Source organism: Barbus barbus (genome assembly GCF_936440315.1).
Source record: "Barbus barbus genome assembly, chromosome: 21".
Lineage (NCBI taxonomy): Eukaryota > Metazoa > Chordata > Actinopteri > Cypriniformes > Cyprinidae > Barbus > Barbus barbus.
In genome coordinates this window covers 3,321,542-3,349,424 of record NC_136749.1, presented here as the reverse complement: position 1 = coordinate 3,349,424, position 27,883 = coordinate 3,321,542, and the positions used below count along the sequence as shown (strand labels likewise).

The window sequence follows — 27,883 nt, the reverse complement described above, 5'->3', positions numbered from 1 at the left end:
TTAAAATCTCACATACAAAGATCAGTCTGTTGCCAGGAAACAGATGTTAGTCCCAGGGAATGCTGGGAGATGTGGACCAAAGGACTGAGTTAATCTTTCTCCAGAGAGATGAGAGTAAATACAGAGCCTTTTCTCACACACACTACTCATGAGAGGATGTCGGAGGCTTACGGGGGACTCAAAAACCAGCAAGCACACAAATCCACCAAAAAAAACAAACAAGCTACAATAAAATCTGATGTCTTTAAACAGTTTCTATGTTAGTTAATGTGTTCAAAAAACTATGACATACTTACAGATTCACTGAACTAGATAATTGAATGATGGCAGCTAATGAATTTTGAGAGGATTGTGATAACAGATTTATGACTGTACAGAGAAACTGCTCTAAACGTTATTCTCTAGTTTAACTTCAGCTTTATTCTGCAGAGACAAAAACACAGGATTTCTAAGAAACAATCCATTCTGAATCCAATGTCTCCTCAGAAAGAAAATTGTGTCTTCCTCATGGGAGGACACCGGACTAATGAATGGCCATATTTTACTGAAAGTGAAGCATATGGATCATTTTGCCCCTCAAGGGCTTTAGCTGTGCATCTCAATGATGTTCACAAAATGTTAGCAATGCAGACTGGATTTCAGCCATCTGATTTATCATGTAATTCAGCCACCCACTTCTGTTTAATTTGGTACATACCACATTATGTGTGCTTTAAGCAAATTATCTCTTTAAGGACGTTATGTGAGAAATGTTGTGATTCTTTAAAACATTCCCTCCAAATTCAATTCAAATGAAAATTACTTTATAAGGCATGGCTGATCTTGAATGTTCTTAAGGATGTTTAAACTTGAAAATACTTATAAATTATCTCTGTGATCTGTTCTTTTCCATTAGGTTTTGTCAAAACAGTCCGTTCCAAACCTGCATGATTTTCTTTCTTCTGTGGATCACCAAAGACTGTACAATAAAAATCAATGGAGTCCAATGTTGTTTGGACCTCAACATTCTTTTAACATCTTTAATGTTCTGCAAAAACGTCATAGGTTGGGAATGACATGAGAGTGAGCAAAAGATGACAGAATTTCCATTTTTGAGGCACCTAACCTTTTAAGACCAATTAATGCAGCTAATTGATCAGATAACCAAAGATGCCATTGCTTTGTTATTCTGTTATCTAATGCATTGGTGTTTTTAAGGCCACTGTACCTATAAATACATTGGAGGATACAGGACTACCAAGCCACCATACCATCCCATTTCAGCTGAAAAACCTCTGTACAGCACTTAAATGTCAGGGAATCCCTGGTGGGTCTGATACGGAGCGCATTGGGACTGGGTCACGAACAAAGCTGGCCTCCTAACAGCTCCAGAACAATGATCTTCTGTCCCTTCACACAAACCACTGCTGCAGTCTCCGCCAAACACCGGGACTTCACAGAGAAGCCACAAAACAAGCCAAATTGAGTTCAAGGAGGCAAATCTTGATTGTCCAGAGGAGATAAATAGTTTGGGAGTGGTAGAGTCAGTGACTTTTGGGTTTTTCTCTATGAGCTTGTGTTCGGTAAAGACATACAAAGACTCATCTGATGTTCAAAGCAGGGAGTTTGAAATGTAAAATACTTGCGCTAGTTAGTGCAGCAGACTATGCCATTTCCTGCACAACTTTCTGAAGTCCATGAAGTGAGTCCAAAAAGAAGCCAGAAATCAAAGCATTTCTTCTCGGCCTGTTGAGATTTGAAGTATTATGAGGGCTTTGCGATGTTTTCCTTCACACTTTCCCTTATATGGGCCGATTGTGTAGCCTATTGCTATTTCTAAGTCTCTCTGCTTGACGAAGCCCTCTGATCTAAACACAGCAAGAGTTCTTCTGTAGGATATAACTGACAGATCAGTTTGAGCATAGAGGATTGATCCAGCTCAATCTGCAACATAAAAAAAAAACAGTTTTTTTAAATTTGGAATAATTTATATCAAGCAACTTGAGTGACACGCCAAAACTAGGACACTGTAGTTCAATCTATACTCTATACTAGGGATGTGCATCTCCATAGTTGAAGGCAATGCACAGCCGACGATACAATACATTAAAGATACATATGAAGCAGCTACCGACGCGATGCAATACGATTCACCACTATTATGATGCAGTGCGATCCGATTTCAATTCGATTTAACACAATGTAATTCAATACAAGGAAATTGAAAAAAAAAAAAATATGATGCTATGCAATTCAATATGGTACAGATAGTTCGCTTTTATTTCTTTGGTTCAGACTGACAGCCATGTTAATCTATATGTAACTCTCAGGACACACCTCGGTCTCCATAGTGTTGCGATACGTCATATTCACATAGCAGCTGTGGTGACGAGAGAACATGCTTGAGAAACACTTTAGAAAGGGGAAATCAATCTACATATACAAATATTGGTCACAAATTAGAAAAAAAATTATACAAAAATGATTGGTCACTTTCTAAATAATAAAAATATAGTGCATCTACTAAAAATGATATATAAATAAATAGTTTTTACCAATGCAAAATATGTTTGAAGCAATGCATCATGATACAAATGCCAACATTTTTTAAATTGATGCAACTTTTTAGCCATTTTGGTGTCCATTTACTGTTTACTGTATTTTATGGAATATACGTTTTTTCTGAAACGATGGACGTAAAGTGCGTACGCTATTATCTGTCATCAGTAATGCAAGGATATGCTGTTTCCGTTCAAATCAGCGTAAATAAACGTACAATACGTATCCATGCGTTACTGGTGACAGAAGAGCGTACGCACTTTGCCTCCATCGGATGCTCTCCAAAATGGTGCTATGCTGACACAGAGAGACAGAGAGGAGACGAATTGTTGAATAAATGCCGTTATTTTCTTTTCTTTGCGTACAAAAAGTATTCTTGTCGCTTCATAAAATTCAGATTGAACCACTGATGGCACTCATTTTCTGTGCCTTGACAGTGTAATTTACTTGGCAGTCAATGGGATAGTCACAAGCCTCCCAGTTTTCATCCAAAATATCTTAAATTGTGTTTCGAGGACAAAAGAAGCTTTTACGGGTTTGGAACGACATGGGGATAAGTGGTTAATGACAAAATTTGCATTTTGGGGTGGAGTATCCCTCTAATGCTATGCAAATAGTTCTTTTTAGGCAACAGTTTGAAGAGAATCTTGAACAAGTTAATATATTTATAGCAAACTGTTGGAATCACTTTAAAAGGCACAGAGATTCTGGTCTAAAGGACAGACATTTGTAGGGCTCTATGATTTCTAACATGGACCGAATCGCAGAATTTAGTCATAAAAATTCAATGTATTTAATAAAAAAACTACCATATACACACACACACAGGAACAAAAGAAAAAGGTCTTTATGACAACCTGTCAAAATAAAAGTTTGGGTCAACTTGAAGAAATTGTGAACAGAGAATAATAGCATACTGTATTTCTAAATGCAATAAAAATAGTAGTAATAATAAAATTAAAAAATTATTAAAAATGAATTACAGTTTTTCTTCTGTTTTTTTTATTTTAATAAATCAATATTCAAATTGTTATGAATATGTTTCATGGTCTCAAATGATTAGACCTGTTTTTGATTATTAAAATGTAATTAACACATTAAAAATGGAATCCCTAATTAAAACAGGAAACATTGAATTTGGGAAAATATAAAATTGTTAAACTGTATAACTCATGATTTCAATTAATTAGACATGCTTTTTGACTACTAAAAGTTAATTTTAACAGAATATAATAGAACCCAGCATAATAATAATAATAATAATAATTAAGAACTGAAAAAACAGAACTTAGTAAAAAAAAAAAGTGTTTGGTAAAAAACAAAAACTAAACAGATTTAATAGAGTCCTACAGCTGAAGCGAAATCCTTTTTCATTACTGTGTTGGTGAGTAAGTACAGCGGGACTGTGCACTTGCAATGCACTGGCAAAGCATTCGTGTCTGCATTTACGTACTGCGCTCTGACTCAGGAGATCAAACACCTGTTTCTCTCGTTCCCTCTCTGGCTCCAGCTGACCAAACACATCAGACATTCCTCCATCTGCTCATCGGACCCGTCAGCCCACCTCACTCGCACGCTCCCTGCATTCCTCTCCAGCAGGGAAACCGCTCTCTCCTGAGCTGCGCATTCCCACCATCTTTAGTCTCGTAATCCGTGTAAACAGTTGGAGGTACACGCGGACACATTTACTGCGCTTATAACAAGACTCTGGACACACACAGAGAACAAAAGAGCCGTTGCGGAGAGCGACGCTGTGGGTCAGAGGCAGTCATGCAGAGGAGAAGCTCAGGAATGCTCATTTTCCTTCAAATAGCTGCCAGTCCCAGGGGCCGGAGCGGAGCTAAATAAAGTGTGAGGAAACAAGACTGGATGAATGCATGGAATTAAGGTTTATCTGAACTTCACCGCAGTGCATAGGCTCTGTTTAGTTTAGTTCAGTCAGACCCAGTGCTGTTTCCTGTCAGCCTATATGCTCCAAACACACACATATACGCCCCAACCACAAGATAAATCATTTACAAAACACAGACAAACTGAGATGAAGCCTGACATCCATCACAAACCAGACCTACTGCTTCAAATATGACCGCCAAACATAAATGTGCACATACAACTATATATAGATTATAAATCTCAATTGATAAGCCTTGTGATGGTTTAAAATAACATCAGAGGAACCATAAATTAAAACAAATAGCCACTGCTGTCAAGTACGAATGAATGTTTAGAAAAGAACACGATACATGGTAATGAACAGCATACAGCATTATTTACCTACACTACCATTCAAAAGTTTGGGGTCAATGCTGTTCTTTTGAACGGTTTCCACAAAAAATATGAAGCAGCACAACTGTTTTCAGCATTAATAATAATCAGAAATTGCTTCTTGAGCAGCAAATCAGCATATTAGAATGATTTATGAAGGATCTTGTGACACTGAAGACTGGAGTATAAAATAAAATAAAAAAAATGTCCTATTTTTCATGACACAGTTATCTTTATGATTCTGATTTGGCCCACTTCCATATGTGTTCCTAAATCCGATTCAGGTCAGATATTTAGCAATGCGACCGCAGTCTGAACAGTCATATCGGAATTCATGTGACATTTACATCACACTAGATCGACATTAGTCATAATTCCACGCTGACAGGAGTCACTCCAAAAGATTTTATATACCGGTAGTTATGATCACTCGGTAAATATGTAGTGGATGTAGTCAGTGGAGAGACGCAGAGGTGCTACACTCAGAGTATTGCAGTGACAGCTCTATAACAAGCTAAACTTACAGGGTCGTATCGTAAATACGCTGACTTCGGTGGCACATCAGCTTATAAATGAATGCAAAAAGATTACTTCAGCAGCCTGTGTTTATGACAGCGCACTTATGTCTTGAGAGAGTTTGTATGAGATACTTACTGCAAGCGCTGCAGGTGAAGCAGCTGTCATGGTACAGGCTGCCCATGGCCTGACACGCCTGACTCGCTCCATACACAGCCTTGCTGCACTTCACACAGCTGCCTGCAAAAGAGCAAGAAAACAAGCCAGGTCACACTTCCAATTTCATTCTATACTCCATTTTATCAACATCAATTAAAAATATGTCAGAAGAACTTAATGAAAGAGTGTGTAAGAGAGAAGGCAATGCTGAAGTCAGTGCAGAGGTCAGCTGTGTTGTGACACTAACCACAATAATGTTTGTTCTTCTGACCGGACAGTCAGTGTGAAGCACCACACTTCTGACCTTCTCAAACTCAGTAATCTGCACTTCAGACCAGGACAAACACATACGCTACCAGCCAAAAGCTTGGGAAACACCTTAAACTTGTTTCGTTTATTACCATTTCTGCATATTAGAAAAATAGTAAATACATCAAACATGGAGATATTGGAGTTATGTAATTACACATAGAGGTATTGGAATTATGTTAAACAATCAAACTAGAAGTGTATTTCTTAACTAGACCACAGCTCTGCACATTTGACTCACGCTCTCAAACAAAGCTTCACGAGGTGCTTCCTGAGATCTGGGTTGCCATGTCTGCAAAACAAAACCAGCCCAATGGCCAATCAAAAATAAACCAAGATTAGTCAAATCCTAAATGCCACTCCTATACCTTAAATACATATTCACAGCCACTGTTCTGCATTATACACAAATATATCAATATATAGGCCTAGTAGTAATAAACAGTCTGTTTTCATAAAGGAGCTCAAATGCTCCTACAAGTGCCCTCCCTGGAAAAAAACTCATTATCTGGAAGAGTTTGTAAAATATAAAATTAGGAAAATATATGCATTTCAGTCAAATACAATTTATGCAATATGTCAAACCTTTAAGCCCTAAGGCAGGGGTTCCCAAACTTCCCCAACACTGCACATTTGGCATGTCTCCTTTATCAATCACATCTGATTCAACTCATCAGCTCATTAGAAGAGACTCTAAGACCTGAAATGGGTGTCAGACAAAGGAGACATGCAAAATGTGAGTGTTGGGGAGGCTCCAGGAACGTGTTTTTGGGAACCCCTGCCCTAGGGGAAAGTAGCCGTAAAAGTAGCTCAATTTCATGGGAAAACTGCAGGTTTGGCAACCCTATCTGGGATGCTTTTTAAACATTATTAACTGAGGGATTTTTTTTCTATTGACTGATCTTTGACTATCAATTTCCTTCACTCATAAAAAGATAAAATAAGCTTTTAATTCTGAAAAAAAATGCACATTATATTTGCCTACAAAAATAATTTCAAGATTTCAGATAAAAAGTTTTATAAGAAAGATCAAAAGAAACAGTCATGTAGGCTACTTTATTGTTGCTCCTCTCTTCCCTGCCTTTCGGGAACGCAGTGATTTTATAAAGCTCAAGGTTCTGAAAAGTGTGCTCTGATTGGCCAGCTATCCAGTGCGTTGTGATTGGTCGAATACCTCAAGCATGTGATAGAAATGTTACGCCCCTTACCATACAGTAATTGGAAACACAGCGTCTCCACTGCAGCAACAATACTACAGCAAGAATCAAAGTTACACCTTCTTTCTTTGCGGAAACATTTGGGCGGTGTTATGCAATTTGTCTAACACTGACGTAGATTTGTGGGAGCATGTTTGAATGAGGCGTTTTAGGAAGGCATGGATGAGACTTAACTTTTAGAAAGAATAGCTCTTTGGGTTTGAGACTTTAATCTTTGTGACTTTATGGATCTTGTATATGCACGGATTATATATATATATATATATATATATATATATATATATATATATATATATATATATATATATATATATATATATATATATTTAACACTCCAAAGACAAACTTGAAATTGTGTCATACGACCCCTTTGATAATAAAATAATATAATTGATATTTAGAAAATATCAATTCTAAATGCCATACTAGAACTGAAAATATAGTGTGTGTTTCTTATTTAGTTGCTGCCCACCAAGAGTGTGATACTATACTTCTGATAGTTCTCACACACACACACGCACACACACACACACACACAGAGGTGCTAAACTCAGAGTATTGCAGTGACAGCTCTATAATTAGTTAACAGCTGCTAATTAGTAAACAAGCAGACCCTATAGTAAAAAAAAAAAAAAAAAAAGTAAAGTCGTGACGTATTGTCAAGTATGGTGACCCATACTCGAAATTGGTGCTCTGCGTTTAACCCATCCAAGTGCACACACACAGCAGTGAGTAGTGAACAAATGCACGCACACACACACACACACACACTCACACACACACCGTGAACACACACCCGGAGCAGTGGGCAGCCATGCTGCAGCGCCCGGGGAGCAGTTGGGGGTTCGGCGCCTTGCTCAAGGGCACCTCAGTCGTGGTATTGAGGGTGGAGAGAGCGCTGGACATTCACTCCCCCCACCTACAATCCCTGCCGGCCCGAGACTCGAACCCGCAACCTTTCGATTACGAGTCCGACTCTCTAACCATTAGGCCACGACTTCCCCCAAATGACTTGACTTTAAGAGAACATTACATTAAGATGAGTTTAAGATAACTGTACAGCTCAAGAGAAATCACAAGCCTGGCTGTTAGGAAGGTGAGCTGAGAGCACAAGAGGCTCTTTGTCCATCCCTGTTGGTTCAGGCTGGTCTACGTGGCATACGCAAGGAGACATGAGCAAGCATGAGCTGAGATAACAACGTTAAACAGACAGAGGTCTGCTATTAGCCAGCGCTGGCCCTACACAAAAGAGCTTCTGTTTCATCTGGTATTCAGCAAACATCATGCTAACAAGTTCTGCCCACTCAGCAAAGCCTGGTCCAAACGCGCCAAGCACAGTCAGACTTTATACACAAACACAATCAGACCCACATCTGCTTTATGAAAAAAGCTTTTAGTTGAAACAAGTGTTTGACACGATTCATTTAAACGCCGTGTTGTAGCACTTTTAAACTGAGTCTGGATTCATACATTCGGCACTAGGGACGGAAGTAAATCATACTCAGCAGCACTATTCACAGCAGCTAAAGGCAGAAAATAGGCTGTTTACACTCAGCATTAGAATACGGATGTATGGCGTTATTTTACTGCCAAATGTCGAGAGCGCATTTTTGTAGCGCGAAAGTAGATCAATAATGCGCTCGCACGTGGATTTCCTTTGCTCTCGCACAAAACCAGACGCGCGCTCTCAGATATACGCTGCTCTTGAGCAGAAATTTGTCCTGTGCACTCGCACATCTCTCCGTGCTCTTGCACTAGATATTAATTCTTTTCACATCTGGATTAAACGTCAAACGTTATCAACCAATCAGATTTTTCTACGACTGACCCGATGAAAATACTAGGCCTACGTGAAGAGGGAACTGATCCTGGAATTTCTCTACAATTTAATAATATTTAGTCATATTAATCAAATGTATATTAGAAATGGCTAGGAATCGGGTGCTTGGAGGATTTATAATAAAAAATTAAAATAGTTTGTCTAAATGTTTGGTCAAACCCCTCTGAGCAATTTATCTAAACAAACAAACCTATAACCACATTTAACCCAAATCTACATTGTTTGAATAAAACGTAGAAAGATAAACGCCAGAAGTTATGGTTATTGGATTATTCAGGGCAAATCAGAAAATAATCACTAGATATATCAGAGGGGAAATGTTAGATTAATAGAGTAACTAGAGAAAAGTAATCAATAGATTAATCAATTAAAAAAGGGTAGTTGCAGCCTTAGAATTAATACAAGCTTATTTGACCAAATATGAGCTGCTGCAGATTTTTCAAATTGTTAGACAGATCAAAATGATTTTCTGTGGTAATCGAGCATGTTCCAGATGCTGTCAATCTGGAACAAATCATGGACAAATCACGTGGAGTGAATTTCTAACAAGCACCCCTCTCTGTTAAATTCACACATTATCACAGATGACACATGCAGGGAAATGTGCTCACTGGACTGTTTCAAACTGATCTCAGATAGCATACATCTTGCACATAGATCTATATTGATTCAAAATAACCATTACCAGTAAATGTAGCCCCTTGAGAGCTAGCATGACCAGTCAGAAGATTCCCATCAGCACCAGTGCTATTTGTTTAAAGCATCTAAAATTAAAGACTAAATCTGTTTTTGCTATTTATCAGCCCACGTGTGCTTATTAATACATTCATGTGAGTACAGCCAGGGCCCTAAATTTACACCTACCAAATGCCGCACAAGTACAAATTAGCTTTGGCAAATAGGTAAAACGGTTCTTGCCAGCTGTCCCATCCTTTATTAGGAACGGACACATAATGCATAAACTGAACTGGTTGCGGCACACCAACGGTCACAACTATGCAAGGAGAAAACAGAAATAATACTACTGCAATAGAGGGGGAAAAAACTAATTATGCAAAATACAGTTAAATTATTAGTAAATTTGTTAAATTAACTCAATATTTAATTTAATAATAGGAAAATAATATCCTGACCATTTAATTAATGTGCAATGATTTAAATGGTTTTCTGTCTTGCATTTCAGTTGTCTAAATGATTGATGTCATTTTAAAAATGTGGAAATTAGCAGAAATAAGTTATAACCAAACTGTTATTTACATAAGGTGAACATTTGGCCACTTGTTTGACTAGTTAAATGATTGTGCAAGCCCAAATTTATATATATTTAAAAGAACAAAGCGTGATTTTATTTTTTACTTCTTAACAGTTACCATTCACTGTGAATGCAGTATTGTAATATTATTTTTGTAAACAATTTCCCGCATTTCACTAATAAAAGTGTCCGTATTTAACATGCATTCAACATTAATGCAAAGTGCAACAGGGAAGGGACTGATCCCTTCTTGTAAACTCAGGCTTTGTTCTCGGTCAAAAAAAAACTGTCCAAATAGGGTACATTTTCTCAGTTCATCCGCCATTGAGATGTCGGCCAAACAGTTAATTCTGGACCCAGCGTACAGCCATTCATGAGAGCAGGACATGAACTCGAAAGCTAAGGGACAGGAAGCCAAGAATCCTAGACAACAATTAAGATAAAGCCATCTAGTCGACAGGCAGATTAAGGAATCCTTCATCATGTATGTCTGTGTGCACAAGGCGGGACTCCCTCCCTCCAGCCCGACTCACATCTCATCCACTGTCTCTTCCAAAACAAAACACAGCAGCAGGGAGAGGACAAGAATAACCGACTTCAGACAGGGTGGACGCCAACCATTTGGATGTCAGCAGAGGCAAAACCGTCATTAGGCTTCACTAAAGAGTCTTGTAATTTATTATCGTCTCTTTGTCCTCGTTTAGCTACTTTGTAAAATGCAGACATTCCTTAACATCTCGGTGGTGCAGCAGCTGTCAGACTGAGACTATAAACACCAGCATGGCTTATTATGCCGTTTACTGCTAACTCAGCATCCAGAACACATCAACAGGACACAGGTGGATTTCAAACATCCTTCAGTGCCTAAACTTGGTCTTCTCTAATGAATGTAAACAGAATAGTTTGGTCATCAATGCACTTTTCAATAGTGCATAAATTAGGAGTAATCCACAGCTAGTTATGTATTACACAATTTTTAATGTGGTGGTAAATAACCACCAGACATGCAGAAGTCTAGTATAAAGTCTAATATTATATTATTTTGGGATGTTTTTTAATTCATGCTGTATTAATATGGATTTGATTAATTTTATTCTTTTCACATTTCTCATCTACAACAAACATCATAGCATTCCCATTTGATCTAATGGCAACAAAAAAAAAGCATTTCTATGACTTTCCAAAATAATTGTTTACAGTGGTTAGATGTCGTCAAATCTGCCATCACTCTCAGCTGTTGTACTAGACTCACTCAACTAGTGTTCTGAAATTTAATGTCAAGTTATAGAACACAAAGTATAGCCTTAGAAGTGTGTTTTGGATTTTTATTTTTTTTATTCTTTGCTAGATTTTACAATGTTACTAAGTGTGTAAACATGTCACCACAGTTTGTGAATAGGGTCCTGTATTTAGACTACACAACTCAGAATATTTACTTTAAAAAATCAATTTTTTAAAACTATTGTCTAGGGCTGCAAAACGATTAATCGCGATCAATCGATTCAAAATAAAAGTTTGTTTACATACTATGTGTGTGTGTACGGTGTATATTTATTATGTATATATAAATACACACATGTATACATTTTAAAAATATTTGTATGTATTGTATGTAAACACTTGTATATTATTTATATAATATATAAATGTAAATATTTTGTATATAAATCTAATCTATTTTACCTTAATACAGTATTTATATATATAAATATTGAATTGATTAATTGTGAATATACTACAGGGCCACTGAATGCTTAAATCTGATTGGCGGACGAATGTTCTAAGCTGTGCAATTATTTTCAGGGAAAGGCACGGCGAACGTAGTTTCAGGCAGGTCTTGACCCCATTACATGGCCATATCACTTCACCAAATGATTTGAGTTATTTCAAAGGTCCTTACAGCCTACAACAGCAAAAGAGCCAAAACCCACAACGACACTGGCCAAACAAATAAATATAGTAAACAAAATGATAAAAAAACACAGATCATGTCCATGTTTTTGCCACAAAATTACGTTTTGTTATGTACGGAAAGCACATACTCTAACACACACATAGATATTAACATACGCGCTAATGTTGTTAGCGCTACTCTGACAATTTAATCAGTAACAATTTAACAATTTAAAAACTACATGACTTCTCACAAGCGATGGAACAACAACGGTGCTGTTCATGAAGAAAATGAACTTAAAGTTTGACTATAACTAGAGACATTGCTGCCGAAGACTTTTGAGAGACGCACAGACTCAGAGGTAATCTCTCTCTCTCTAATAACTTACGTATTAACTGCATTAGTCTGCTATCAACGGCTCAAGCCTCCGTTATGGTTTAAAATGATGTTTTGGAATTAGCAACAGAGGCGTTGGATGAGATGCGGAAGAAATAATCCTACTCACAATAGCGATTTAAGTAGAAAAACCAGTCAAATGCCTTGAAATATATCATCTGATCTTGTTTTGAGGTGTGGTAACCGTAGTATAAGTGGAATAATTAACTTCAGGCCGTTGAATTCTTAGAAAATAATGCACACCCGAGGTGTAACGGCCACTCTGCTTCGCGTCACACCACGGCATTATTTTCTAAGAATTCAACAGCCCGTTGTCAATTATTCCTTACTTAGTCGTTTTGCAGCCCTATTGTCCAAAAGATACTTGCTATGGCCTGAATGACATTTGACGTTTTCAAGGCTTTGAGAGCTCTTTTAAAAAAAGAATACTGCGTGGGGTTGACAATGAAAGCAATGTACTTTATTCACCCCCTCCTCAGTTTACGAAAAATCCTTGATTTGTTCCGTTCATGCAAGGCCAAAGACAGCATTTGTCACTCAATCCATGTTCTAGTCTGAATCAGAGAGAGAGAGAGAGAGAGAGAGAGAGAGAGAGAGAGAGAGAGAGAGAGAGAGAGAGAGAGAGACTGACTGTCAAGCCGAAGTACAGTACAAAGGTCACGAGGATATGAGCAGCTTCCCCGGCTTCGTTTAGTTAAATTTAAACCAGCTATTCCCTAGTGATCACATTATACAGTCCATGTAAACAACAAATGTCTGGAGACATGCTTAGAGGACACTATTTATGTGTCTATGTAAACTCAGGCACAAGAATGCTAATGTTTGTGTCTATATTGCATGTCTGTATCTCTCCTGCAATCACAGTAACATATACTAAAGATACTTCACACACTCTACGATGGCTGTGCTTTTCCAGCAGGAAATTCCTTTAGCAAGACTGAATGATTTACAAGAGCTCAATGGAAACAGCAAGTGCAACTAGGGACTGCTAGACCATCACGCTTTATATCTGAGAACTATTCTGCACTGATGTCTCAATGCACTTTATCCATATGGCAGTAAAACCTATAATCCATTCAGTTATGGGTGAACTGATTCCCTTTGCTATGTTTTCCACCCTTCTACTATACAAGTATGAATATTAAAGGTAGGTAAGCGATTTCTGGTAGCCAATGTTGATATTTGAAATCACCAAAACAAACACGCCGCTACCCCAAAAGGGTCTTGCCCCTATTTTGATAGCTCCGCCCCAGACATACGTACGCATCCCAGGCAACAATTAGTTCTGTGAAACAAAGCAAAACCAATGTTACACCGTGTCTACATCGGATGCGAGCAGTGCATTTCAAATGATTTTCAATGGTCGCTTTGTCGCGTCCAGTGTAGACCGACTTTAGCTGTTGCAGTGTGTCTGGTGTAGACACGGTGTTACTCACCTATCGAGAAGAAACTAAGCAACCTCGGCGTCCAATCGCAGGACTTCCGCTCCTCAAGTTCTCTCCAGTGCTGGAAAGCTGATCCGATATTTACACGGGCCCTACTTCTTTCCTTATCGTAAACCTTCTTTTGTTCCGCAGACATTATCCTCTTTTGTTTTTTGTCTTTTTGTCGCCCGGCTCAGCTAATGTCCATCCTGTGCACTGAATGCTCTCTCCTCTGCATCATGAGTAGACACGCCCCTTACTGCTGATTGGCTACAAGTTTGTTTTGGTACTCGGCCCGAGCGTTTTTGAAAAAATGCATACCCCACCTTTAAGACAAGGAAAACACTAGAACTTTGCTCAGTGCACCATCAGAGACTACACTTTCAAGAACACAGAGGAAAAGAACACAGAGGAAACGGTGAAGACATGCATATCAGAAGTCAACACTTGTCAGCTTCTTCTGTTAGCCATTAAAGTTGGCATACTGAACTAGTTTAGGAACATAGGCTCATTAATAGGTTCCAAATGATATTCGGCTCCTTCTTACGAGACCTTTTGTAATGTGGTGACTCTCACACAGAGACCACCCACGTTTTTCTTTACGTATTTTAGCAGTCTACTTAGGCGTCAGTGTTACACATGTGTATGGACCTCACCAAGGATAGATGGCATATTTAAAGGGATACTCCACCCCAAAATGAAAAATTTGTCATTAATCACTTACCCCCATGTTGTTCCAAACCCGTAAAATCTTCTTTCGTCATCGGAACACAATTTAAGATATTTAAGCTATTTTAACAAATTAAGATATTATATTCTTTGTTTCTGGAGGCTTGTGACTGTCCCTTTGACTGCATTTTAAATTGCACTGTCAAGGTCCATAAAAGTATGAAAGACATTGTCAAAACAGTCCATCAGACGTGCAATCTGAATTTTATGATGCGACGAGAATACTTTTTGTGTGCAAAGAAAACTAAATCTATTTTATTCAACTTTTTCTTCTCCGTGACACTTCCTGCAAGCATGTTCATGAGTTCACTAGTAGAGTACGACGCAAGCACTGGGTGAAATTCACACTTTTTGCATCATGGTAAAGGGATAGTTCACACAAAAGTGAAAATTCTGTCATTCCAAACCTCTAAGACTTTCTTTCTTCTGACTTTCGTAACACAAAAGAAAATATTTTGAAGAATGTTGGAAACCAAACAACTTTTGATCCCATTGACTTCCAAAAGATTTCTCAAAATATTCTCTTTTATGTTCCACACAAGAAAGAAACTCACACAGTAAAGACATGAGGTTGAGTAAACGACAGAATGTTAATTTTTGGGTGAACTACCTCTTTAAATATGCCATCTTCTGGAGCTTCATAAGTATATACTTGCACTTTAACCATAAATCCTTTTACTCTTAGGTCAATAAACTTGTAACCAAAGTAAACTGAAATTAAATTCAACACAGAAGATAATAAAATACCTTGAGAGTTTGGTTTTGTGATATCGCCTGCCAGAGACAATTGGTAGGTCTTGTGTGGAAACAAAAATGAACGAATATAGGTTAGTTTTGCAGGGCCACTGCCCACAGAGCAAATTATAATGGGGATGGCAATGTTGGTTTAGGGAAGTTTCATACACAGCAGGCACCATGCGACAGGGAGGAAACTTTCCTTATGAGAAATCTCCATTAGCTTGAACATACTCCCACAGATCAGAGTCTAACTCAATAAAAAAAGAAAAGAGGTAACAGCAAAGTCTGCCTTTGCATGGTAACTGAAATGTAATGAAATAGAAGAAATAAACAACAGATTAGAAAAACAGCAGGTCCAGGAATAGCTTCTGGAAAGGAAAAAGCCTGGAAATGCACCAGTAACAGGGATCTATATCGTTCATTCGCACACTTGCATACAATTGAATGTACGGCTCATTGTGGCAAGAACCACACAGACACACACACATATAGAGTGAAGGTCAAGTGGAAACAGGCAGAGGGTTTTTCAATCAGCAAGCTGCTAAACACAATTGCAGATGTGAAAAAGATAAATAGAAAAACACTGGCAGTGATCACGTTGTGCTTACCAAAGAACTCAGCCTTTGGCTGGGCGTCCATCTCCTTTTCCAGGCGTTCAGTCAGAGCTTCTAATTTTATTTCAGCCGCAGATGGCCCCTGATCTGCCTGTACATGGAGGGTCTGGCATGGCAGCTTGAGCGCCCGAGAAGGGCTGGAAGACTCATCATGGGGTGATTCAGCAGGGTTAGAAGCGGGCACTGTCGGGTTACCGGGTGCAGGGCTCTTAGGATGGGATGGCTCACCTTGCTTCCCTCCATGGGACAATGGAGGTTGGGTCACCTGGGTAGGGGAGGGGGTGCCAATATTATGAGCTCCCCCGTTTTGATATGTAGGTCCACTGGCAGAGATTGGTTGGCAGTGCTGACTAGAGCTAACCTGTTGAGGCTGGTGATATGCATCCCTGTATGTTCCTGTGGGAGACTGAGAGGGAGACTTCCCTGTTTGAGGGGATCCCTGAGACACTGGAGAATAATTCTGACCCGCTCCAGGTGAGCTAGATGAGGAGGAACTGTTTGAGAAAGGAGATGATGGCGTCTGAGACGGGTAAACGCTTCTTGAAGCCCATGTGCCAGGGGGGCTGGTAGAGGGTGCCGATCGGGCTGGCACTGGTATTGGGTTAACAGCATTCCCAGTCTCCTTAATGTCATGAGCCCTGTTGCTGGATCCATCAGGTATGCTGGCCGAATGATGCTTTTGTCCTTCATAAGACATGTATGGAGTCGCACTGGCAGTGCCAACCATTGGTCCAGACATGATGGGTGGTTTGGCTGCTGCTTCACCTCCCTGTCTGTAACTATTGATGGGTGGTCTGTCTTTAGTGTAAAATGTGTTATCTGACACTTTTGAATGACTTCCATTGATCCTTGCTGCCAAACTGTTTCTTGCCATCTCCTCTTGCTGCTTCTGTATGTGTATTTTAGTCATCTTTGAAGCAAAAACTTTTCTGGTTTCTTCAAAATCCGGATTGTTTCCTGCATCTCTCTTCACGCGAAATAAGCCGTCCTTCGATGCTTCATACATGTTCAAGTCCTCGATGAATTTACTCGCCTCAAGTCCCAAATCGTCGTATTTATCCATGTTTGCGACTGAAACACTCAGTTTTTAACGTCTTCTGTCAGCGGAGGATCTCCAGCGGTAAACTTAGTCAAAGCATTGAAGACGGAAAACTGATGGGCAACAGCTGTCCAAACTCCTTCACCTGTGAAAAACCACCAGTAAGATCAGTCAAAACGGCAAAAGCCAAGTCAAGAGTTGAGGTTTCCACACAGATTAAATCCACTAAAATAGCCGACCCGAGAAAAAACGTGACGGGAAAGCTATTTTGACTAAAAAGCTCTCGGCATTTTCTCAACCTGTGAATGAAACTAACTGTAGACAGCGACAAAAAGAAGGAAAATCTGCTATGAAACGAACTAACAGCTGACTGACAAGAAACATACACTTTCAGAGGCAGCTCTCCGTTTAAATAGACTGAAACTCGACCTAAACATCTAACGAAGTGGACGACAGCGAGTTTAAACAGCTCCTGTAGTGAACTCTTCTCCTCACTGAGAGAAACCGAGCGACTCCCGCCGAGTCCCTGTGAATGAGGAAGCGCGCGACCCGTGCAGTTCACGAGCGCGCGCCGAGAGGAAAACAGTGTCCGCCTGCAGGTTATTCTCATGCATCCTCATGCTAATTCATCAAGATCGGGCTTTTTGGGGTTGGAGAATGTTTTGAGCGGTTTAGAGAACTTGTACTTGAAAGAGACGTGTAAAGACTCTCTGCTGTCGTGTGGTTGCGTTGTAATTTCACATGATTAAAGTAGCCTACACTGAGGAGAATTTGCTCACCACAAGACATGTGGAAATAGTCCAGCGCTTCATTTGATATATTATAGTGAATTTGACATCTAACGTTTAATTTTAGACGGTTACTTGAGGAGTCAACTTGGTCTGGTGGACTGGAGCAAAACAAGCCTGAATCATTCATTCATTTTAGGCTATGAATGAATGTATAGAAGAAAAAAATAATGCATAGGCTAGATAAAAGGTTTTCATTTAATTAGTCAATTTATACTGTTTGCACGTTTAGTCCCTAAAATTCATGTTTCATCATTGCTTCAAAATGACAAAAAGCACAGTAAACATACATGCTAGGCTATATTCAATACTTGAAGTCATTCAACAGCTCTGTCTGATGAACAGACCAAAATGTAAGTTATTCACCGACACTCTTTCCTCTTTAGCTTTCAAAGCATTATGTAACTCGATACATAATATTCAAATGCATCACAATGTAAAACTATACAACATACGTGTTTGGTGGTTAACATGGAGATCACAGCATCATGCTGATCAGGTCCCATCTGGAGACATTTCAAGAGTTCCAGTAGCCAAACCAAACCATGATGTTGTGAAGAGGAAAGTGAAGTGATGGATAGCACAACTCATGTGATCAACTCCGCAAGCCAAACATTCCTACACAGCAACATTATCTGCTGTGTGAAGAGGGACAGAAATGCTTTCCCAAGCACACACCTCACAGTAAGTCCAGTAACATTACATGATTTTTTCTTAAAACTACTTCTTCATTTTATGACTGTTCATTAACTGCTGTGACAGTGTTGTCCGTCACATATGAACATGTTCCAATGTTTCACAATAATAATCAATAATCTGTTTTTTTAGAAAAACAATAACAAACCTTCCTTTAACAAGTCACATGATTTGAAGAAACTGTACGAAGGGTTGTGCCAAAGTTTAATGGGGATAAGGATTTGTTCAGATTCTTGGTATCCAAACGCTTTGGTTACCACCACTGACTTCCATTGGACTGAGACGTTTCTCAAAATATCTTTTCATATTTCCACAGAACAAAGAAAGTCTTACAGGTTTGGAATGACATGAGGGTGAGTAAATGACAGAATTTTCATTTTTGGGTGAACTACGTAAGTATTCAAAATGGTAATAATGCTGCTTGCTTTAGCAAACACAACTAATAAATGAAACTAGAAGAATATAACAGACCACTAATGTGAACGCAGCAACACAATACAAAAAGACACAATACATAGGAAATGAATACTCTAAAAATATCAAGTCACATGTCATCTGAGACAAAAAAAAATCCCTTCCTCCTTTTAAAGTCAGCACATTTGAGGAATGTGGGACTTCTGGGAAATTATTCTACAGTGTTTTATTAGTGAGTCACTTATATAAGGCCATAAGGGACAGCAGAGGGGATCGATTTCAGACTGAATTATGTGTGGTTACTGAGTAACAGAGCAAAAAACATTTCCAAACAACAGAGGTACTGTCAGCGACTGTCCCAGGATGTCAATACCCTAAAGGCATAGCACTTCATTTGACACGAAAGGCTTCCTTTATGCCAGTTCCCAACTTATTGTTCACTCAAGTACTGAGAAACATATTCTCTGATGCATTTGGAGAAGGTCAGACACTCAACACATAAAGCAACACAGTGGAAACCCATTTAGCGAGGCGCTAACTCGAGCGTGGTGTTAGTGTGCGTTGTGTCATTGGATTGGGCTGCCGAGACTGAGAAAATGGGGCCAAATTACTCTGGTGTTGAAATGTGATGACTCAAGTCTCTCCGTTCTCATTTCCACAGGGAATGATGGGCATTCCTAAAGCTGTCTAACAGTAATCTTTTAAAAGAGAGATCTATTCATTACCTTCAGATTTGTTCTATGGTTTCACATGATGTGTCCTGACAATTCACTAAAAATGGAAATATGGTTTCAGATGTCAGGCTCATTAACTTAAAATTAAAAGGGTAGTTCACCCAAAATGTATGATTCCATTTTATTGCTATATATTATTTTGAATATATATATTTGACCATATATAAAAAAATATGTTGGATTACTTTGAAACTATTACGCATACTCTAATAATCTTTCTTTTATTTACAGAAAAATAATTTTTTCAGTGTACATATTATCTAGTATTACTATGAAAAAATAAAAATTCTGTTTATTTACTCACCCGTTTTTGTTACCAGTTTTGGTCAACATTGACCATCATACAGACAAAAAACACTAAGACTTTTCTTAAAATATCTTATTTTATGTTCCACAGAACAAACATAGAAAGTTCAAAGTAGCAAATTCAGATCTGCCTCCATCAATCAACAACTGATGAACAGAGTCAAGTCCATGTACTACTTTTTTCTTGCAAGTCACAATTTGGGAAAAAAATATCGCGACTTTAATATGCATGTGCATTACATGAAAAGGCTTGAAAAACACTTTATGATGCCATTTTATTTCTGCTTTGCATTTGCATTTATTCATTTAGCGGATGCTTTTATCCAAAGCAACTTACAATATTTGGCTTGTTATTGCAACATGGGGCTATTCAAGATGATGCACTTCAAACTTTACTTGCTTGTTTATTATCAAAGCATAAACTGGTAAATGTGCTTGCAGACAGTCAAACTCATTGATGCATAGGATTGTGTATATGTGTAAATAAGTACGCTGAAAGTAATTCTTATTGGTTAATACGTAGATGCACAGAGTTGCATCACCAAGTTTTCAAATTTTGGGTTAGTGTAAATTTTTACATTGGTTTCTACCTCACCCTGAAAAAAATCTCAAAGTTGTATACTGTAAATCAAATAAATATATTTCAGTCTTTCTCCTTAAAAATGTAACATTTAATTCAATCTATGATTTATTTGTTACATTGAAGCCATTTTCACTCTGAAATTGCTAGTCAAAGTAAATCCTACACCAATTATTTTTCTCAGATTACTTGTGAAGCAGCGTCCTCGCTGAAATCATTTGCTTGACAGTGTTTGACATTGTGTAATCTTCAGTGTGGACGTGCTCTAACACCACAGCCAGGATGTTAAAAAACTGAAGACTCCATTCAGGGCAGTGAGTCAGCCACAGTAAATGAATGTTTGATGAGGTCGGGGTGAGACGCTGGTTATGAGACCCAGCAGGAATCCCACTGTTGTCTGAAAGCACAGCATGACCTCCACATCTCCATTTCAGGCAGTGCAGGTCTGTCAGAGCAGAGGTGTTGTAATGTCAGGCTAAAACTGGGCATTCAGAAATAGCTCGCTACAAAACACTAACACCACCAGACCGGACTGGAGTCTGAGGTGACGAGGGCTGAGAGGTGGGGCTGGGTACAAAAAATGTGTCTCATAAACTGAAAATCGCCTAAAATCCTCTTTATTTAGCAACAAAGAGCAAAGCCATTTTCATTTTCAAGTGAACAAGAACATTACAAGAAAAAATTACTCAGTACACCATGTCCTTCTTTGCTTCCTTTTTAAAAATCCTCGACCAGCTGTTTTCCTGATGTGGCTTTGTGGATATCAGAGTCTTTTCACATACGGGCCGTTCTGAAATCAGAACTCCTATAAGGTACATCATGTCATTCGTCCACCAGGAAGTTGATGAGGGCCGTTCTGGGTGAGAGGATGGCCTTCTTAATGACACGCTCAGAGAGCAGACGGGCACCCAGAGGGCTGTCCAGCACCAGTTCCTGAACCTTCTGTGCGTCCTGAGCCACTTCACGAGGTACAGATACACTCCCACACACCTTATTATTGATCTGAGGACAAAACAGAGAGAGCACTGATGACATCTGAAAGGTTAGAAACTGAAGATAATCAATTAAACAAGTGGTTTTACATTTTGTTATTTTGAGCCAAAAACAGGCAAAAGTCTGACTGATGCAAAACAATGACAAACAAAATTTTGACATTTTATAGAACTTGTTTGTTCTCTAGATTCGAGTTCTTCACGGTAAGTCTAGGGATTTTTTTTTTTGCCTATTTTATTGTCCGTCAGATAAAACTGTTGTTGTGGGAGGTTGAGAGATGTTTTCTTACTGACCCAACTTTCAAAGAGCCTTTCATGGAGAACACAATCCCAGAATCCATTGAAAGACATTTTTAATAGATGGGAAGATGGGCATATATATATATATATATATATATATATATATATATATATATATACACACACACACACACAAAGTTCTGGCATGAAACTCTAGATGGATGAATTGGCAGTAACAAGACTCGGTACTTTCTACTACTACGCAGCGTAGCAGATCTATTCCGCCAACACCAAACACATTAACATTGTCATGTACATCCCTCCAAGAGTTTTCATGACAGAAATATATATATATACATACATACATATACACACACACACAATCTATTCTCTAAAATCTCAAGGCTTTGCAAAAGTGACATTCTGTTGAGAAACATGCTTTCAGAAATCAATTTGCTTTATTCCTGCCTGGTTTTAAACTGACATTGCTCTTTCCACATCCTCAAAATACATATTCATCAAGTGCTCTGTCAGAGCTTTCTCTAGTGTGTAAGCATCTTTGCACATATAAGTTTAATACTACTTTATGCTGGAGAAAAAAACATGGGTAAAACGGTTTTCCTCTTGATCAGCTGTAATTTTAGTTTTTAAAGCTGACATACTGTGTGTTAAAGTATGCCATATCCTGGGATGACTAAACAAAACCATTAAGGGTGGATACCTTGCTTCTGCATCTGCTGTTAGCTTTCTGTGTGGGTTTGTGTGAAACTAAGCTGGTCTTCTGATGCATCTGCTCCTCAGTGTGTCTGTGGTGAAATGAAACGCACCCAGACAGCTGGACTGCATCATGGGAGAAAATCATCCCTGTTATTATGACTCCCAAAGTAGTTCAGCCACCCGCACAAAGCAGGGGATTCCCTAAAATACTAGCAGGCTGGTGCCGGCGTGAGGCCTGGCAGAGAGCGGGCGCAGCAAATCCTTCTGGGTAGTACTATTTCAACCGAGTATGCAGTAACATCTTCTTATGTGGAGATTAATTTCCTGATTTTATTAATCTTTCTAACTGTTATGGTAGCTACGTCTTTATCTCATGTTGCCAGATGTGTACTGTGTGTGTGTCAAAAAAAAAAAGTGTGTGTCACAAATAACATGAAAATGTAACATTTTTCTTTTTCTTAATTTGATTTACAGTAGTTGAGCTAGTTTGACATCAACTGCATTCAGGTGAGTTTTGGAAATCAATATCTGGCAACAGTAGATTTCATCCCACTATTCTGACTTATTCACAATTCTGACTTTCTTTCTTTTTTGAGTTACCTCTTGCAATTATGACATTTTTCTCAAAATTCCAGGTTTCTCTCATAATTTAGATGTTTGTTTTCTTGGAGCTCTCAGTTTACGTCTCACAATTTGAGAAAAAGCACACATTCATGGTTATTATACAAAAAAAAAAAAAAAACTAATTCGTTTTGATTTACGTGATTCAGAATTTATTAGAACTGAGAACTCAGAATTCACAGAATTGTGAGATGTTACCTCGAAACTGTATGAGATTTAAACTCAGAACACTGAGAAAATAAGAATTGTGAGATGCAAACTCAGAATTAATGGTGTAAACGGTTTCAGTAGCTAACAACACAATACTTATGTGCTTGATACAATATAAGCTCAAGAATTTTTTAGTACACAGACTTATTAAAAAATCAACTCATTTGATACTTTACTAACCATTTCCCATCTGTCATCTTTTTTTTTAATGGATTCTGGGAATGTCTTCTCCGTGAAGAATGCAATGCTGCAAGTGATGCTGCCTTGGATTTTGGACAAAACTAGATAGCTTAGAGCGTAGCATAAATGTACTAATTTATACCAATTACAGATGCATGAGGGCAAGCAGAGACATACATTTGCCTCAAAAGTCAGTCATGCAAAACAGATTTCAGCTCTCAGATGGTTCAAGCCTGTAATAATCGTTCACTCGTCACACCAAATTCAGAGGTCAATCCTCACACATGCACAAATTACAGACAGACTGTACTGAAATACAGGCTTTTAAGTTGGAGGTAAACACTTTCCCTTTGCCACTTTCCCAGAGAACATCCTGTGCCGAATATTCTGCAAAAAAACATCCTGATGACATGAAAATATCGCAAAAATACATTTTTTTTTTTTTTTTGAGAAAAGGTTGTGTTTGTTAAATTCTGCATCACTATAAAAACTGATCATGCTTAGGGCTATATTCATTCAGATCAACTCCTAACACTACGTATTTAGTAGAGATGTAAAGTAAACAGAACAGCCTAGACTTGTGGCAGTGATTTTTCCAAACAAGCATCGCTCACATTGTACCAGGGAACAAGAGGTATAGTTCACCCAGAAATATCCTGTTCATTTACTCACCCGCAGGCCATCCAAGATGTAGGTGATTTTTTTTTCTTCAGAAGATTTTTAGCTGAAACCGTGTTCCTTGGTGATTCATACAATACAAGTAAATGCCTGCTGTCAAAAAAGCATATCAGGCAACACAATGACGATAAGACCTCAATAAATCCTGCTGAATTATCGAGGTCTTATGACGCGGAAACAATCGGTTTGTGCAAGAAACTGAACATTATTTATGTGGATGTTTTACATGAGACATCATGCCATTACTGGGTGCTTTATATAATTGTGTATACATGATGTTATTGTATGATTACATAACTGGTCAGTCTGTTATTTGAATCAGTTCATTGAAACAAACTGTCCAAAATAACCAGTTTCTGGAAAAGTATCACATTATCTGGATTACAGGTAATAATGTTGTAAATAATGTTCAGTTTCTGGCACAGACTGATCGTTTCACTTCATAAGACCTCCATATATCATCAGGAGAGATGGGTATTAATTTGTGTTGCCTGTTATGCTTTTTTAACTCTTAAAGTGATAGTAGACATTGCATTTTATGCATCATCCAGGATCACAGTTTCAGCTAAAAAAACAAAACAAGAAACTTTAATGTTCTAGTGAAGGAAAAAGGTAACCTATATCTTGAAGCACTTGAGGCCGAGTGCATTAACAGCAAATTTTTATTTCTGGGGGAACTATCCCTTTAGTTTTTGTCCAACATCAGCTGTGGATTTAATTTCCGCAAAGGCAACATTCTCCAAAGAAATGTTGCAAATAACATGTATTTGGGGTGTTTTCAGTACTCTGTCTGTCTCGTGTGTGTGTGTGTGTGTGTGTGATACCCGTATGGACAGCTGCAGTGTGTCGGGTGTTTGTAGGTACTCTGGATCCACACTAGGCCACGGCTGCTGAAGGACACTTCCCTTCCCCGACAGCACACTTCCTAGAGGATTCCTCACCTGAGACACACCTAAGAGAGGTTTCGGGAAACTGTCACATAGTCTGAACACCAATAATCACATATTGCTGACACTTACAGTACATAATTATATAAATGCCAGTTATGACTCTATATCTCCCAATAATGTCTTAGTGATATGATGATATTTAAATGCTTACTGTAGTTTTAATTATCAAAACATATGCAATACATTGATGATTGAGAGATGAACAAATACACATTCCTCAAAAGCCTGATGATCATATTTGAGACTCACATCTAAACATGATTTTTCCTCAAATCTATGCATGGATAATCAAGTAAAGCTAAAAGTTGCTTCAGCCCAGTAAGTGTTCATCTTGAAATATTACTAACAATATAAAAGTTATGTTTATTTGATACAAGATTTCACAGCAAATAGACACAGGAAGCAGATTCTGAAGGTGGATATTTGCACAATTTTACTAAAAGGCCTCAATCAGATGACAAAAGACGTAGTAGATTGTGTGCAACAGGTTTTTCAGCAAAGTTTTGATCATGTTGATCATTTACAGGCTTTAAAAATATGATAAAATATGCTTTACAGAGTTGCTTTGTAGAGTTTTATAAAGTCCAGTAGTTTTGTCCATAACTGTTTTGTAACAAGGCAGAGAATGATCTGCACATAAACAGGCATCCGATGGTCACACGATGGTCAATACTACAAATTTAGAAACCTGTGTCTGACCTCAACATGGCCTTCAGGAAGGATGTACACTTCCGCTTGTCCTTAGCGTGTGTTTGTGTGTGTGCCCTAAATGAGATGAGATCTGACTTATTTACTATCCTCATGTTGTCCCATGCTGTTATTTTGTTTCTGTTGAACGTTAAGGTCCTCTAAATCTATGAGACACACATAAATATATTCTTAACAAGCAACGTTTGGTCCCATAGCTACACATCTTCTGGTCAGCATCAGTCAGTGTTATCAGAGCATGTGGGCATGTTCATTTTTCTTTACGGGACAAACATGTGTGTGTGTGTGTGTGTGTGTGTGTGACAATAGCGGGATGTGATGGAATGGACAACAAGAGCCAAGAGTTTCCTCAAAGTATTTCCACGACTTTTCACCCAGCTCACAATTATTCACTTTCATCCCAAGTCACTTTTTTTTCTACTATCATCGTACAAGCAATTTTGTATTGTCATCAGAATGTACCAATCCACATGGATTCAGAGTCGAACTGGGAATGCCCAATTAAAAATGATTCTTGAACTGAATTTGTTTTGATGATGCAAATGAATGCTGAATTAACAAATAACCCATAAATGTTATCATACACAAAACACACATGGGGTATTTACAGAAATAATTTTTGTGGCATTTAAAGAAACACGTCTAATCTTCTGTGAAAAATGTGTTTTTAACACATTACAAGTAACAAGTTATGTGATTAGAATTACTTTAAGTAACTAGTAAAGTAACATGTTTACAACAAAATATCTGCGTTACTTTTTCAAATTAGTAACGCAAGTTACTTTATTTTCTCACTTACTGACAGCTATCATTTCCCCATGTTGTTAGCCTTTACAGTTGCCAAAAATATAACTTTTGGGATTTTTGTTATTAAAAAACAAATAAGTGAACAAATAAACCCAGCCCAGGTGACAAAATGTAACGCAACAGTATTACAATGCATTACTTTCCATAAAAGTAACAGTAAAAGTAATGTAATTAGTTGCTTTTTTTATAGAGTAATGCAATATTGTAATGCATTACTGTCAAAAGTAACTGATATTCAAGATTAAATGCTTTTAAAATATAACTAATATTTTTGTTGTCTAACTGCATTGAATTTCATTGAATTGCAATTCTTCCTGTGAGGCAGGACCAAATATTAAACTATACAAATTCAACTGAAAGGAAACCAATTCGTAAATGGCACTACCATCGAAATCAATAAATGTTGTGGTATATGAATATGGTACTCATTCAGTGCCAAAAAACACCATTAGTGTATCATGGACAGTGTTGGGGAAAGTAAAAGTAATGCAATATAAAATGTTACTACATAAAGTAACTAATTGTGTCACTTAGTTATTCTTTATGGAAAGTAATGCATTAAGTTACTTTTGCATCACCTGGGCTGGGATTGCTTATTTGCTTTTATTAACAAAAAAAACGTATAAAAGTTAAGACTTGTCCACGCCGTCCTAAAACGACTCATTCAAACAGTCCCCACATGTCTACGTCACGGTGTGGGAAGACTTGCATAACATCGCCCAAATGTTTACGCAGAGAAAGAGGGCGTGATTTTTATTCTGGCTGTAGTATTGTTGCTGCCGCCGGCGACACGTCCTGGAGACGCTGTGTTTCGTTGTGAAAGAGAAACTACTTTGTCTGGGCTTCCAAAAGAGGACACAACTAGAAATCAGTGGTTAAGTTATATTTACAACACTGTTCCAGAACAGTTCAACTCAAATATTAGAGTGTGTGCAGCGCATTTTACGGAGGATTATTTCCTGGGAGAGTAGCCTACAATGCTGGCTGCACAAAGACTGTTTCTATAAAGTGGGGCAATTCCAACTTTGCAAGGACAGTCTGGCACTTCTGACTCACAGCCTGCAAGTACGTTTTCTTACTCAAAGAATTTGCCACTGACGATTCAAACGCTAGTTTTGAGCAATATAGAGTAGCGCTTGTTGTTTGTCGTTTCTCCGATCACAAATGCAGACATGGTTGTAAAAAGACAGTACAAGTCATTATAATCGGTAATTATGTCTCCACTGGATGCAACAAATGCCTCGTTTATAATGGGTTTTATTGTTTTAGTCTCGTCTCGCCAGGACACGGCATCACAATACGGTGAGGGGCGTAACATTTCTGTCTCCCGCT

The 27,883-nt window shown here is 38.2% G+C and overlaps 2 protein-coding genes across 3 annotated transcripts in view; both read right to left on the bottom strand.

Moving 5' to 3' along the window:
• Positions 1 to 18,249, bottom strand: part of limd1a (LIM domains containing 1a) — a 35,778-nt gene extending 17,529 nt beyond the window's left edge. The window contains exons 1-3 of one of the 2 annotated variants that reach the window (XM_079445114.1): positions 18,174 to 18,249; positions 15,886 to 17,075; positions 5,458 to 5,559 (exon numbers count right to left, since the gene is read on the bottom strand). In XM_079445114.1, coding sequence (XP_079301240.1) covers positions 5,458 to 5,559; positions 15,886 to 16,954 — 1,171 coding nt within the window. In that variant the 5' untranslated portion in view covers positions 16,955 to 17,075; positions 18,174 to 18,249. Of the gene's footprint in view, positions 1 to 5,457; positions 5,560 to 15,885; positions 17,549 to 18,173 lie in introns of those variants that run through there. The other variant, XM_079445113.1, reaches the window with a different exon arrangement.
• Positions 18,250 to 19,933: 1,684 nt separating this feature from the next.
• The window catches only part of lars2 (leucyl-tRNA synthetase 2, mitochondrial), a 67,876-nt gene continuing 59,926 nt past the window's right edge, over positions 19,934 to 27,883 (bottom strand). The window contains exons 20-21 of the mRNA XM_079445008.1: positions 24,911 to 25,038; positions 19,934 to 21,450 (exon numbers count right to left, since the gene is read on the bottom strand). Coding sequence (XP_079301134.1) covers positions 21,271 to 21,450; positions 24,911 to 25,038 — 308 coding nt within the window. The 3' untranslated portion in view covers positions 19,934 to 21,270. The remainder of the gene's footprint in view (positions 21,451 to 24,910; positions 25,039 to 27,883) is intronic.